The sequence below is a fragment of the Lepus europaeus genome, chromosome X (assembly GCF_033115175.1).
Source record: "Lepus europaeus isolate LE1 chromosome X, mLepTim1.pri, whole genome shotgun sequence".
Taxonomy (NCBI): Eukaryota; Metazoa; Chordata; class Mammalia; order Lagomorpha; family Leporidae; genus Lepus; species Lepus europaeus.
In genome coordinates this window covers 48,966,320-48,982,340 of record NC_084850.1, presented here as the reverse complement: position 1 = coordinate 48,982,340, position 16,021 = coordinate 48,966,320, and the positions used below count along the sequence as shown (strand labels likewise).

Here is a 16,021-nt window from a genome sequence, read left to right as displayed (position 1 = left end):
AAGGAGGTTACAAAGGTGGAGGGGCCCTGTGAAGTAAGAGCTGAAAAGTAGCCACCAGGTCTGGTGTCTGGCAGGTCCAGGGGAGTGCCAGGTGTAGAAGCCCACCTGCATGAACTAAGGCGTGAGTGGGAAGCAAGAAAGTGGAACCAGTGAGGGCAGGCTCCTCTCCCAGGACCCTGAGCTGGGAAGGGAAGGAGGGGGGGAGTGGAGTACATGGTTGAAAGGTGGTTCTTTTGAATATGAGAGAAACCTCAGCCACGAGGAGGGAGAAGGCTGAAGAAAGCGTGAATGTGTGAGAGCTATGAAAGAATGATGTAGATCTTACACAATGTATTGGAGGCATGGCCACTGCATTGTCAAATGAAAGAAGCCATTTGATAATGGTCATGTTCTTCCTTAGATACCTCCCCCCCCAAAAAAAAAGTTCTGTTTGTGTATATTTGTTGTATCTATGCTATAAGCTTATGTTTTGAGAAAACACTGGAAAAGCTCTGGAAAATACTGAGCAAACAAGGTATTACCTAGGGTGGGGCCTCAGGGTCAGGGGGTGGGATGCAGTGGGAAGCAGGGTGAGGTCTGGGGTGCCCAGGCTTTTATTTCCTTATAAACTATGTTGTGAAAATAAATATTCAGAAAAATACGAAAATGGAAGTGAATTTATTGGTTTGGGTAGGTTTAGAAAGACCATCTCTTCCTCTGGGGCAGGAAAAAAGAGCAGACACTGATGTGTGTGCCAGAGGCTTCTATGTTCATGATACTGGCAGAGCACCTTGGAGGGGGCAGGGCCGGCCAGGGCCGCGCCGGGGACATCTTTGGGCACTTTGGGGAATAACTACTGGGGTGGGGTGAGGGTGTTGGAGAAGAGGATCATCAAGCTGCAAGGAACAGGATGGGGCTCAACTTGAAGGAAGACAGAGGAAGGCCAGTGGGAGTGTGAAGAAAAGGAAGGAGCACGGGTCGAGGCGGGACACCAGTCCACACTCACTGGCAGCACAGACAGTGCACACAAACGGGAGAAGGGGGAAGGGCGGGCAGGGATTGGCCTGGCGCCCACCTTCCGCCATAGGTTCCTAGCTTATCTCGTCATGTGCTGCTCCACTATGGAGAAGCTGAGCATGAGTTACACTTTATTTTCAGGTTCAGTCACCTAAGAGTGTCACTTCCAGTAACGCAGTCTGTACCTGAAAGTACATAAGTTTAAAGCAGAGTTCAACTCACTTCAGGTCTTTGATTTTGCAGTATGGGTTCTGCAGTGCTTGGCAGAGCAAGTGCAGCCGAGACGCTGGTACGTTGTACAGCTGAAAGGACCTAAAAGAGATGAGAAAAACAACAATTTCAACAGAATCTTTAGCAGAAAGTAGATTTTGGTTGCTATTCACTTGCTAGTTCTATTTTGCCCCTTCTAAAAATATTAGGAGGTATTATCCCATTTTGCACATAAGGAAATGAAGGCACAAAAAGTTAAGGAATTTGTTTAAGGTCACAAAAGTAGGTAGAGAACGGAGTTCTGACTCCAAAGCTGCGCTATGATGTGCCAGGCACTGTGGTAGGCACTTGACAACACACACATTATCTGGCCCCTAATCAAATGACAGGTATTGTCATCAGCATTATGTAGATGCTCTAAGAAATCAAGTGACTTGCCCAAGCTGCCATTACAATAAAACAGATTCTTGATTGCCGCTACTAATAGAAAAATTAACAATAATTCAAAACCAGGAAACTTCAATAGTTAACTCTCACCTAGCCAATATATTTGGCAAAGGAATATTTAGGGTTAATTTTTTTTTAAGATTTCTTTATTTGGGGGCCAGCTTTGTGGCCCAGCAGGTTAAGCTGCTGCCTGAAATGCCATCATCCCATATGGACACCAGTTCAAGTCCTGGCTGCTCCACTTCCAGTCCAGCTCCCTGCTAATGAGCCTGGGAAAACAGCAGAAGGTGGCCCCTGCACCCATGTGGGAGACCAGGAAGAAGCCTTGCTTGACACAGCTCTGACTTTGGCCATTCAGTAAACCAGGCAGATGGAACATTGTGCTCTCTATCGCCCTCTCTCTGTCTCTCTGCTTGGTTTACTATCCAAATGGCCATAACTGTCAGGACTTGGTCAGGCAGGAGCCAGGAACTCCATAAATTTTTTATGAGAGTTTAAGCCCAGGGCTGCAACTGCGGCACAATGGAGTAATCCACTGACCGTGATACCAACATCCCATCTGAGAATTGGTTCGAGTCCCAAGCTGCTCAGCTTCCAATCTAGCTCCCTGCTGATGCACCTTGGGAAGTAGCAAAAGATGGCCCAAGTACTTGGGCCCCTGCTACCCATGTGGGAGACCTGGATGGAGTTCCAGGTTCCTAGCCTGGCCCTGGCTGTTGCAGAACTTGGGGAGTAAAGCAGCAGATGGAAAATTAATATACTTTCTCTTTTTCTTTCTCTCTCTCCCTCTAACTCTGCCTTTCAGATAAATCAATAAGCAATAATAAAAATCTTAAAAGAGTTTAAGCACTCTGATAAAGGCAATAAGGGCTGGAGGTGGGTATTCCATCTAAGATTGATTTTTCTGGAAACCCAGAATGAACTAGAAGCCTCTTTTTGTTTCTGTTAAGTGTTTTAAATCTCTTAAATGTGTTAGTCCATTTTTTTTTAACTTTATGGTAACAGCCGGAAGGAAGCTGACATCAGTCAAAACCTTGTAGCCAAATTCCCTCACAAATCTGAATGCATTTTACTGCTCCTGCTCCTTCCCCTTCTAGTTCTAAACACAGACACATCGTATCTACCTCCTCCTCCTCACTTCCCTCAAGCATTCATGACCACATCCACCTCCACCTCCATGCTATCGCCCATGGAGGAAATACAGTTGTAAGAGATGAGACCAGAGTAAACTCACTCAAGTGGAGCCTTCTACTTACTTTCCTCTCCTTCTTAAGGTCTCCTACCACTCTGCTGGCCCTGCAACTGAGGAAGAGATACTGCCCATTTTCAAGCAAATATTGAGAACAGACTCACTGTATTTTCTGGCTAACACAAGTATTATAGCTTTTTTCTTTTCTTTTCTTTTCTTTTTTTTCTGCTCTAGTCAGTAAGCTGGTAGAATTGTATTGCACAGTATGCAGAGTCCACAAGTGGCTTTATAGCTAGATACACTGGAATATAGCTATCCTTCCATAACCTGAGGTTCTTTGTGGTCTTAGTGATGGAGTATATATAGAGGAGAATGATTACCAATCCAATATTAGGTTCACAGAAACAGCAGAGTCCTCAGTGATAATCTTGATGACCTTCCGTGTTCCTAACACAGTAACTACAAAGCACAGTGAAAACACTATCACACAGACACACAACTATGGCGGCTAGTACAATGTCTTATACATAGTAAGTTCTCCACCAAGGTTGGCCTTCCCTTAGTGTTCACCTGAGTCAGTCAGTGATCAGCACATGGCCGATCATCAACAAATCCTTAGGGTATCGACTGATATAAAACACGGAAAGCTGACATGGCTGCTTTATGTATAGACAATGCTAGAAATGATAATATCCCTCAGTATACCAAAGAAACAAGTGGTGAAGGTCAAAAATGAGAGGAAAGACAGGAACATACTCACTGATTCAATGTTAAGGCTGGTGGTGTCAATGCTGAGGCTTGCTCTTCCTCCTGAAACCCAAGTATGTGCTGACACTTCAGAGACACTGACAGGTGACTGTGACTGCTTTTTACACAAAACGACATAGCCAACATGTCCATTTTTGTATAGGTAGGTTGAAGCAGTATAATTGACTGTAAGTCATCAATTATCTTCTTTGTATATTCTTCTTCCTGAATTTCATATAAACAGTGAAACAAGTCCACAGGCTCAATCTGCAACCTCGAGGATTTATCCTGTATTTCTCTCTCTGTCCACTTCAGTAGCTCCTCTCGAAGCCCTGGAGAGACTTTTCTTCCGAAAGTAGTTTCCACAGTGTGTCCTTTTCCTCGGTGTAGGAGGCCGAATAAGAATCGTATCAGTAGTGATGAAAACCCTTTTCCGTACTGCTGGAAGATTTCTTGCCATGTCTTCCCTACTTGATCAAAAAACATCCAGCTGCTGTCATTCTTCACGGCATAGAATACAGCGGTCAAGAACTCTTGGAAACTGAAGTGCAGGAACGTGTACACATTGACGCCTCCTTCGGCTTTTTTCAAAAAGTGGCCGAGAAAAGCGCAGTTGGCGTCATACACTCCTATGCCGTGTCTCCTGAGGTCACTTACCGCAAACAGAACCTGATGCTTCTGCAGTCCCTCTGCAGCCAGAGAGCAAAGGCCCCAGAGGCAACTTTGTCCTTTCCACACCGAGACTCCTGTGAGGGTTTTGAGGCACTTGGAGAAGTAGAAGAGATACACATCCGACATGGTCTGAAGTGACTTCAGAAGAGTCCTGTCACCCTCTCCCTGCCACTGCAGGACACTGCACATCATCCAGGAGACAATGGGGAGAGAAGACATAATGTCAAGGCCTTCATTTTCTCGCAGGGTATAAAAGACTTTCATTGCTGCATTAGCACCTGAAAAGCGACTCAAGAAGTATGCTCTCTTTTCAGTATCTGTAAACCACAGGATTTCCGCCTGGATGGGTTGTTTCAGCAGAGAGTGCAGCTTCTTCATGGCTGTGGGCCGGGCAGTTATCAGAAGGGAGGATTCAGGGAAAAGTTTCTTACTCACAAAACTGCATAAGAGGCTCTCGACTGGCTTTCTCTCCTGGGGGTTAACACTAAGATCCTCTTCTTGCTCACTCACGGGGTACTGCAGCTCAGGAAATCCATCAAGAATGAATAAAAGCTTTTCCGGATAGAGGAGAACAGTGTCCAGTATCGGTCCTTTCAAGTCTTGAAAACTGTTAGTGATCAGGTCAGCAGCACTAAGGTTAGCAGTACGGCTTATTTCTCTGCAGTTGACGTAGATAAGGTAGTCAAACCTGTCTGGAGTAACCATGCCTGCTGCCCAGTCAAACATGAACTTGTGCACCACAGCTGTTTTCCCAATCCCAGCACATCCCTGAAGCACCACCGTTTGGGATGAGCTGCAGCTCTCTTCATTTGAACCAAAGACATGTTCCAACTCAATGAAATGATCTTGTTGAGGAACTCCACAGGGTGTCTTTTCTGATATACCGTGTTCTTTGACAAGAAGCAGTCGTGGCCGTATATGCTTGCCATGGTAATAACACGTATCGACTCCTATTTTTAGGTATTTTTGTTTGAGATGTTTTTGGAATGCTTCTCGGTAATCTGATTAGGCAACACCAAGAGACAGTAATCACCAAATCATAAACAACCATACAAACAACAATTCTAGGTAATACCACGATGACCACCAGTCCTACCTGGATGTCTCAGAAGCTCCCCAAACTTTATATATCTAAACCCTGACTTCTACGCCTCTTCTTCCCACAAAAGAACTTTTCCCAGGCATCTCAAATCAGGTAATAGTACCATCCAGTTGCTCAGAAAAATGTTAGGAATTATCATTCATCATTTCTTTTTTTTCCCCTTCAATCCTCTACATTTAATCAATTAACAAGGTCTATCATTTATACCTCAAATCCATTTACCATTATGCCCTCAAATGCTACCCAAATCCAAGGCATTATCAACTCTTTCCTGGACTGCTGATAGCACCTCCTACTTGTCTACTCTTGTCCTTTGTCTCCCCTCCACACTGTAGCCAGTCATCTTCTACAAACATCAGTTAGATCAGTTACTAGCCTGTCCAAAATGCTTCAAGAGCTTTTCGTTGTTTTTGACATGAAATCCAAAATTGCTGGGGCCGGTGCTGTGGCGTAGCAGGTAAAGCTGCAGCCTATAGTGCCGGCATCCCAGTTCCAGTCTCAGCTACTCCACTTCCGATCCAGCTATCTGCTATGGCCTAGGAAAGCAGTGGAAGATGGCCCAACTCCTTGGGCCCGTGCACCGGCATGGGAGACCCGGAAAAAGCTCCTGGCTCCCAGCTCCAGCCCTTGTGGCCATCTGGGGAGTAAACCAGTGGAGGGAACACCTACCCCCACCCTTTCTCTCTCTCTCTCCTCTCCTTCTCTCTCTGTGTAACTGACTTTCAAATAAATAAATAAATCTTTTTAAAAAAGAGACTTAGACAAGAAACAAAACAAAACTGCTACCTCATCCTACAAGGCATTGCGTGATCTAGGTCCTATTCACATCCCCTCCCCAGTCTCTGTTATGTCATTCTTCTCCCTAAATAAAGCCACACTGATTTAGTGTGGTGGAATGACAAGGCCATGCCAAGATGGCCACTGGCAACAGAGTCTGCCTGGCAACAGGCTGTGATTGGATGATTTCGGAAACCACATGACAGCGGAGTCTGCCTGGCAACAGGCTGTGATTGGATGGCTTCAGAAACTGCCTGGCAACAGGGTGTGATTGGTTAGGGTATAGACCGCCCCTTGACCGGGTTGTTTTGGCTATAAAAGCCATTGTAGCAACTGAAATAAAGGAGTCTGCAGGCTGCTTGCCTCATGCCTGCTTTCACCTGACTCCCAGGGTCTGTGTGGTGACTCCGTGCCTCTTGCCCCCACCACACTCCTCTTCCCAGAAAGGAATCCACTGCAACAATTTAGTTTCTCAAAAATGCCATCTTCTCTCCTACCTCAGGGCCTTTGCACTAGAGCTAGACTCTACTTGCAGCAATCTCCTTCCATTTCTTCTAATGGAGAGCTCCTTTTCACCTTCTGATCACAACTTAACTATTACTTCCTAAAGCAGTATTTGCCTGACCACCCAATTTAAAGCAGACCTTCTTCACTCTCCCCCTTCCCAGCAACCCATTTCCCCTGTTATAGCACTTATCACAATTTACAACTGTCTTTGTCTGTTAACTTTTCGTTGTCTGTCTTTCCTACTTAAAAAGTCTACATGAAGCCGGCGCTGTAGTGCAGTGGGTTAAAGCCCTGGCCTGAAGCACCGACATCCCATATGGGCGCCGGTGCGAGTCTCGGCTGCTCCTCTTCCAATCCAGCTCTCTGGTATGGCCTGGGAAAGCACTAGAAGATGGCCCAAGTCCTTGGGCCCCTGCATCCACGTGGGAGACCCGGAAGAAGCTCCTGGCTCCTGGCTTCAGATCGGCACAGCTCTGGCCGTTGCAGCCATCTGGGCAGTGAACCAGTGGATAGAAGACCTCTCTCTCTGTCTCTACCTCTCTCTGTAACTCTTTCAAATAAATAAAATGAATCTTTAAAAAAAAATTCTACATGAAGATAGGGGCCTGTTTATTCACCAAAGTATCCTGAATACCTAACATGGTATCCCACATATAGTAGACACTGAACAACTATTTATTGAGTACAGCTTGAAATGCTTTTGAATTAAAAACAAATCATTTATTACTGCCTGCCTATTCTGAGTGAGATACTGTACCCTTTATGCATACTTTTTTTTTAAAGATTGACTTATTTGCTTGAAAGGCAGAGTTAGAGAGAGGCAGAGGCAGAGGCAGAGGCAGAGGCAGAGGCAGAGAGAGAGAGAGAGAGAGAGAGAGAGAGAGAGAGAGAGGTCTTCCATCATTCCTTCCATTGGTTCACTCCCCAGATGGCGGCAACGGCCAGAGCTGTGCCAATCTGAAGCCAGGAGCCAGGAGCTTCTTATGGGTCTCCTACGTGGTGCAGGGGTCCAAGGACTTGGGCCATCTTCTAGTGCTTTCCCAGGCCATAGCAGAGAGCTGGATTGGAAGTGGAGCAGCCAGGACTCCAGCCGGCACCCATACGGGATGCAAGCACTGCAGGTGGTGGCTTTACCTACTATGTCTCAGCCCCTATGCATGCTTCTGATGTAATTCTCACAGTGATCCCATAAAGCAGGTATTATCAATATTTGATAGTTGAGGAAACTGAAACTTATAGCCAGGGCCACCTTTATGACTGTACTATCTGTGTAGTCACATAGGCCCCTGTGCTCAGAAGGACCCAAGCTTCAATTAATGTTCTGCTACTGCTGACTTGAAATTCCTTATATTTGAAGAAGAGATCTTGGCTTTTCATTTTGCACCTCACCTTACAAATTAAGCAGACAATCCTGCTAATAGCACCAGGGAACGTCGCCAGTGCTAGTAAGTGGAAGAGCCTTAATTTAGATTCCAGTGGTCTGAGGTCTATGTTCTTAAATACTATACTAGGTAGCTTTTTACCTTCTCCAACTAGAAAAAAAAATAACCCAAGCAGTCAGTCATCAAGCTCAAATTTCTGTTAAGTGAATGTCTAAGGCAGCATTTCCCAAATCTACACAAGACACACACACAAAAAGCTGTGGAAAAAAAAAAAGTGTTCTTTGGTCAAACAAGTTGAAGGGGATACACTATGGCAGAGAGGTTCTCATTGCATATTAGCATATGAAGAGCTCTTATATTAGTATGTGAAAGACTTCTTTACTCCCCTGCAGTAAAATAAAGGAAAAAAAAGCAATGATTTAAGCTTGTAGATTCCAAGATTTTCTTGTCTTAATGACTACAGAATCCTTTTCTAGCAGTAAAGTTACTAACTCCTGGAAAGCAGTGGCCTGGAGAACTGTTAGGAGAATGCTGATCCAGATATGGTTTACAAATATTTTCTATAAAACTTCATAAATTCATAAACAGTTTAGGATTCTGCCATATTAGCATTAAAATAACCTTAGACAATATATAATTGAATAGCTCTGTTGCAGTAAAATTTCATTTATTAAAACACAACTGCTGGTGCTGTGGCGCAGCGGGTTAACGCCCTGACCTGAAGCACCGACATCCCATATGGGCGCCAGTTCTAGACATGGCTGCTCCTCTTCCAAATCAGTTCTCTGCTATGGCCTGGGAAAGCAGAAGATGGCCCAAGTCCTTGGGCCCCTGCACCTGCTTGGGAGACCTGGAAGAAGCTCCTGGCTCCTGGCTTTGGATCGGCGCAGCTCCGGCCATTGCGACCATCTGGGGAGTGAACCAGCGGATGGAAGACCTCTCTCAATGTTTCTACCTCTCTCTGTAACTCTTTCAAATAAATAAAATAAATCTTAAAAAATAAATAAAACAAGCCGGTGCTGCGGCTCACTAGGCTAATCCTCCGCCTTGCGGCGCCGGCACACCGGGTTCTAGTCCCAGTTGGGGCACCGGATTCTGTCCCGGTTGCCCCTCTTCCAGGCCAGCTCTCTGCTGTGGCCAGGGAGTGCAGTGGAGGATGGCCCAAGTGCTTGGGCCCTGCACCCCATGGGAGACCAGGAGAAGCACCTGGCTCCTGCCATCGGATCAGCGCGGTGCTCCGGCCGCAGCGCGCCAACCGCAGCGGCCATTGGAGGGTGAACTAACGGCAAAGGAAGACCTTTCTCTCTCTCTCTCTCACTGTCCACTCTGCCTGTCAAAAAAATAAAATAAAATAAATAGATAAATAAAACAGACAATTGGGGCTGACATTGTGGCACAATGGGTTAAGCTGCTACCTACAACACCAGCATCCCATATGACTGCCAGTTCAAATCTTGCTGCTCTACTTCTGATCCAGATCCCTGCAAATAGACCTGGAAGTGCAGCAGAAGATGGCTCAAGTACTTAGGCCCCTGCTACCCACATGGGAGAGCTGAAGGGTGTTCCAGGCTCCTGGCTTCAGCCTGCTCCAACCCCAACCAAGGTAGCCATTTGAAGAATGAACCAACAGATGGAAGATCTCTGTCTCTCCCTCACTATCTGTAACTCTGCCTTTCAAATAAATAAATAAGTCTTTTTAAAAAACATAACAAGGGGCCGGCACTCTGGCTCAGCAGGTTAACGCCCTGGCCTGAAGCACTGGCATCCTGTATGAGCACCGGTTCGAGACCTGGCTGCTTCACTTCCAATCCAGCTCTCTGCTGTGGCCTGGGAAAGCAGAAGATGGCCCAAGTCCTTGGGCCCCTGCACTCGCGTGGGAGATCCGGAAGAAGTTCCTGGCTCCTGGCTTTGGATCAGCCTAGCTCCAGCCGTTGTCACCAATTGGGGAGTGAAGCATCTGATGGAAGATCTCTCTCTCTCCACCTCTCCTCTCTCTGTGTATCACTGACTTTCAAATAAATAAATAAATAAATCTTTAAAAATATATATATAAAAAAACAGGACCAGTGCCGTGGCTCACTTGGCTAATCCTCTACCTGTGGCGCCGGCACCCTGGGTTCTAGTCCCGGTTGAGGCGCTGGGTACTGGTCCCGGTTGCTCCTCTTCCAGTCCAGTTCTTTGCTGTGGCCCGGGAGGGCAGCGGAGGATGGCCCAGGTGCTTGGTCCCTGCACCTGCATGGGAGACCGGGAGGAAGTACCTGGCTCTTGGCTTCGGATTAGCACAGTGCCAGCCGTGGCAGCCATTGAGGGATTGAACCAACAGAGGGAAGATCTTTCTCTCTGTCTCTCTCTCACTGTCTATAACTCTCTCTCTGTCTCTCTCTCTCACTGTCTAACTCTGCCTGGCAAAAAAAATTAATTAAAAAAAAAAAAAAACAGGCCAACTGGCTTGATTTGGCCAAATTGCCATAGTTTATTGGTCCTAACCTAGATAATACCAGAAAAGGACTTATTTTTTGTAACTATAAAAGTTGCTACATCGGATAGAGAATCCTCAGAAATCTGGAAATAGATCTAACATATGATCCAGCTATCCCGCTACTGGGAACTTATGCAAACAAAATGAAATCAGCAAATGAAAGAGTTACCTGTACCCCCATGTTTACTGCATTTCAATTCACAATAACTGAGATGTGGAATCAATCCAGATGCCAATCAACCGATGACTAGATAAAAAAAAAATGTGTATATATACACTATGGAATACAACTCAGCCGTAAAAAAAAAACAAAAACAAAAAAACAAGTCCAGTCTTTTTGCAACAAAATGGATGCAAGTGGAAACTATTATACTTAGTAAAATAAGCCAATCCCAAAAAGACAAATATCATATGTCTCCCCTGATCTCTGGTAACTAATAAAAAAATGTAATATGAGTATAATTTACATTTTACAATTTGATTATTGTTTATGGCCCTTGTCTCTGCTATTTGAGGAAGAGTGTTTTGTTTCTCCTTACTATTTGTTGAATTCTTTACTTAGTGGAGGGTTAGGCTTATGATTATAAAATAAACTGAAAGTATGTCATTGTAAAAATTAAAGAAAGAGTAAGAAAGGAAGGAGGAGGGAGGGAGGGTGGGGGGGGAAGTATCACTATGCTCTTAAATCTGTATATATGAAATACATGAAATTGGTTCACCTTATATAAATTTTAAAAAAAGGAGAAAAAAAAGTTGCTACAGCGGGCTCTTGACCTCCACCACCAGTGATCCTCTGAGTATTTCAGTATCTGTTCAAGTATAGTCTATGTGACATAAATGTTGTTAGGATAGTTTGCTATTGAAACATCCTTTTTTTTATCCTCATAAAAGAATAAGGAGGGGAATGGGATATGAATGGAGATGAACAGTTGAGTTTCCAGGAGACACTATACTCCAAATAGAAAAAGAGGGTAATATGGAAAAGACATCTACCTGTAAACTCCTTCCATGACAATAAAGCCAGTGAATTTGAAGTAGCTGTGGGAGAAAAACATCTGGGGTTAGGAGAAGTACAAGTAAATCTTTATCTCAAAACATGGAATAAATAGGAATTTACCTATACTGTTACAGCCACTCATGCTGTTCCTCAAACACAAATACAACACAGGAACTAAGGCTCCTCACATCTTTTCTAATTTATCCACAAAGACATTTTATAGCTAACTTCCAACATAAAATAAACCTTATGAACCTTTCTTATATCTATATTTAGGGTGTGACCATTTTAATTTCTATAATCGATAAAGAAAATGTTAGGCATGGACTTAAAGAAGCATACACTATCTGAAATGACTTTTTTTTCTGGTATTTTGCTTTCTATCGAACATTAGCCTATGGCTCCTGCTGAGGCCAACTTGTTAATGGAAAAGAATAAAGCACTGCTGGATATTAGCTTGACAACTATATGTAATGGTCTACTGTCATATATATATGTATATATATATATATATTCAATTTAAACACTTGCACATTGATATATAAATAAAAATTCCTAAGCACACACACACAATTCCACATTCCTGTAGTTTTTTTTTTTTTTACTACTTGTACAACTTTAAAAAGCAACAGTGAGGGAGCAGGGTTTAGCCTAGCTGTTAAGATGTCCTGCACTGGAGTTTCATTCCTGGTTTCATAGTTGGAGTTTCATTCCTGGAGTTTCATAGTTGGGTTTCATTCCCGGTTCCTGACTCCAGCTTCCTGCTAATGCAGACCTAAGGAGGCAGTGCTGCCAGATTAATTAACTAGGTTTCTGCTACCCATGTGGGAGACCTGAATTGAGTTCAAGGCTGCTGGCTCCAGCCCCAGTCCAGCTTCAACTGTTGCAAGCATCTGGGGAGTGAATCAGTGGATGGGCCCTGTCTTTCAGAAACTGAACTGAACTGAACTACACTAGATATAAGCAATAGTGAGAACTGTAGTTGGGAAGAAGGTGTGACTAAATGGGTAGTAACAGGTGGATGGGAGGAAGCAAGGTCCGGAGAGGCAGACATCAGAGTATTACAGAGATGGTAGACAAGTAAGTGCTCTGCTAAGGATAACTGGTTTCTATGCCCCACAATCACACATTCCTTCAAGTTCAGGAATTAGCCACCAAGGGGGAGACTCCAGCAATCTTTACTCTTTGTTTTTCTGTGCTACCCCCTGTGACAAGCTGTGGTTACAGCACAAGGGGAGACCTAGAGTCTTTTAGAATTATAAATGTTTTGGGGATTATGGAAAACAACAGAAACCAGAGCTGCTTTTTCTCCTTTCTTTTTCCACATTTCCAGAAGTACAAAAATTGTGGAGCCAGCTTTAAGAGATTATTAATGGTTAATATTTTGTCCACATACTAATATATACACATGCATATACACAGCTAGTAAAATTTTAAAAGTTCAGAAGAATCCCAAAGGCTATGGGGAGAAGTAGGAGAAAGAGAATGAATAGGCTTACTTCTCTACAATAGACCCTCCGTTATGGGCTGAGCATGATTTGTCTCCCCCACACTCATTCTTGTGTCTAAACTCTGATGTCTTAATGGTTGATGGATTGCTGGCAGAGAATGCATCTAATGATGACATCTGGGAGGTGGGGCCAGTGGGTTTGGGGGCCACTAGGGGTGTACCCTCAGAGGGGGTTCTCATGTGAGGTTCCTTCAAATTCCTGTTCAGCCTAGGTTGTATCTCTCCTTCCTGGCCTACCATGTAATCCTACCTCAGCACCCAGCATAACCAGCCTCCACCAGACGCCAGACTATGGGGACACCCAATCCTGTAACCTCAAGCTGTAAGCTGAACTACTTTTTCTTTCTCAAAAAGCTCCTTTCAGGTATTTTAGTTAAAGTAAGAAAAAGCAGACTAATCCACCCTCTCTTAACTTTATTCACTTACTTACCTTTCTTTTCAGACAATAAACTCCAGGTACAAGCTGGTTCCATGTCTTTCCTTCTCTTGTGACTGTTCATCCTGGCAAATCAAAAAGACTGCAAGCCAAAATAGAAATGATGACTGTAAGGCCTACCGGAAGTTCACAGCAAAATAAGTCATTCAAGAAAGTCTCCTCATTCAAGGCATTACAGGGTTAGGGAAGTGACAAGCTCCAACAACAAAAGAGACTGCTGTGGTGGAACTGATAGGATCCCATAAAGACAAACCACAACTAAGAGTCTCTAACTGGAAGAGATTAAAAGCTAAAAGATGACAGAATATCCATAAAGTTTTGAAGGCCACAAATACGGGCTATGTCAAACTGGGCTCTGAATTGGGTTACTAAGGAAACTACAGAATTTGGGAGTATTGTTTTCATGTTCGGGGTCAAGATAAGTAGGAATGACTAGGTCCTCCCACAACATATTTCCACGGGAGAGTTTTAAGATTACAGATTAGAATACTATGGTGCAAGAGAGTCTAGAGAGCTGAGAAACCTAGGGCCTACTTCCATTCTATCCACCTATGGACCCTGAGTAAGATTCTTCTCCCTTCTGATGCAGCCAGGGAATTAGCTAGCAAGAAGGAACTGAGGTCATCAACCCCTCCCTGCAGCCCCGCCTATGCGCTGTAGCCCTGCTTGCACCACGCAAATCCATCATCACCCCTTCCGTGCCGGAGCAAACCCCAGCTGTGATGAAAACACTGCTTACAACTGGTGCTAGCCAAAAACAACCCATATGGCTGCTGGCTGCATCTCTCATTAGAATAATTATGGATGATACTCATAATTCTCCCCCCATGCACCTGATGTTATGATACTTCCAAGATTTCCAAAAAAGGGAAAGGAAATGAGTGTTAATAGCTCTGCTCAAACACTCTAGCCCTTATGAATATTCCACTGAACCTTGCCCCAGACACCACCCCTTATATGCCTCTAGATCATATAAAAGAATGGACCTGACCCTCATTGAGAACAACTCTCTCTTGAGCATGCTTTCTTTGGAGTGTGCTTTAACTTTGCATGCAAATAAACCTTGTTTCTCTGCTGACCTTTACTTACATTTCATCCTTGAATTCTTCCTTGCATCAGAGACAAGAATTTGGACCCAGCCTCCCCACAACACTTGTAGTTCTGTTTTATTGTGTCAACACGGCTGAGGGAATATTAGGCCAGGTTTCCTTCCAGGGTTAACATTGTAAGATGAGTATTTCTTAGTTTTAGCTTCACATTAAAATCACATTTATATTATCCTCCAGAATACTTGTTCATTGCAATATTACTTATCACTTTCTAATATGTTAGCTAATTTATATAATGCAATGATTATATTTCCCATCTAATTTGAATGACTAGATCAGTTCCCAGTCTTTACCGTATACTTTACAATTCCATATGATCCAATCATTTGTTTTTGAGCTCAGCCAAAAGACTTTCTTTGGCTAATGGAGTATACCCATAGTTGGACATCCCCTTGTGTGGTGGAATGAGAAGGCCATGCCAAGATGGCCACTGGCAACAGGCTGTGATTGGATGGTTTCCGAAACCACATGACAGCGGAGTCTGCCTGGCAACAGGCTGTGATTGGATGGCTTCAGAAACTGCCTGGCAACAGGGTGTGATTGGTTAGGGCATAGACCGCCCCTTGACCGGATTGGCTGCCTTGGCTATATAAGCCGTTGTAACAACTGAAATAAACAAGTCTGCAGGCTGCTTGCCTCAGGCATGCTTTCACCTGACTCCCAGGGTCTGTGTGGTGACTCCACGCCTCTTGCCCCCACCACGCTCCTCCTCCCAGAAACAAATCCACAGCAACATCTGGCGCGCCAACGTGACTGAGAGAGAGACAGCGTGTCGGACTTGGCAGGTCCCCCCTGGATTTCGGCAAGAAGGCCCCTCGGTGTTTGGTGTGCTGTTCGGGTCTGTGAGGGTGAGCACAGAACCCCCTCCTACGCCCCTTTCCTTGTCCTTGTCCTCTGTCTAAGTGACCCCAGGTTAGCACACACCGCCCAGAAGCGTACGTCACTTCTCGGCTCCTCCTTTTACTTTCGGTTCGCCCGGCGAATTCACATAAGGGACTGATCATCCCAGAATTCGGAACCAAGTCATCTTCCCTCACTCGAGAGAGGTGACGCTCCGGAGACACCGTGTGGGCATACGGCCTTGACCTAACGAATCAAGGAAGTCCCCCACTAAGCACAGGACATACGTACGATCTGATACACCACTGTCTGTTCGTCTAAGGTAGGGAACCCCCTGCAGAATGCCATCCACAGCTGAGGTGCCAGGAATTTGCTTTGTTATGGCAGCAGTGCTGTGGATGTCTTTCCTTTGGCTAGAGTTGGCATGCCGTGCCACTCTTAAGTGCTCAGACATGGGAAAGATACCCCCCTCTCAGAATCCTGCATAGATTACCAAACATAATGAATCTGTGAGTGATAAGAGCCTTCACTCCAGGTCCCTGTCTCACAGACAACAGTTGATGACTTAGGGAAGAGAGAGCTCTGACAGTGAAAATGACATGACAGCAGACAAGGTAGCAA

General features: G+C 44.7%; 1 protein-coding gene across 5 annotated transcripts in view; it reads right to left on the bottom strand.

The window, feature by feature from the left end:
* LOC133753031 (NACHT, LRR and PYD domains-containing protein 12-like) overlaps window positions 1-16,021 on the bottom strand; it is a 97,277-nt gene that overhangs the window by 39,938 nt on the left and 41,318 nt on the right. For all 5 annotated transcript variants that reach the window (XM_062183393.1, XM_062183391.1, XM_062183395.1 and 2 more), the window contains exons 2-5: window positions 13,446-13,533; window positions 11,502-11,546; window positions 3,603-5,262; window positions 1,219-1,308 (exon numbers count right to left, since the gene is read on the bottom strand). In XM_062183393.1, coding sequence (XP_062039377.1) covers window positions 1,219-1,308; window positions 3,603-5,262; window positions 11,502-11,546; window positions 13,446-13,515 — 1,865 coding nt within the window. In that variant the 5' untranslated portion in view covers window positions 13,516-13,533. The remainder of the gene's footprint in view (window positions 1-1,218; window positions 1,309-3,602; window positions 5,263-11,501; window positions 11,547-13,445; window positions 13,534-16,021) is intronic.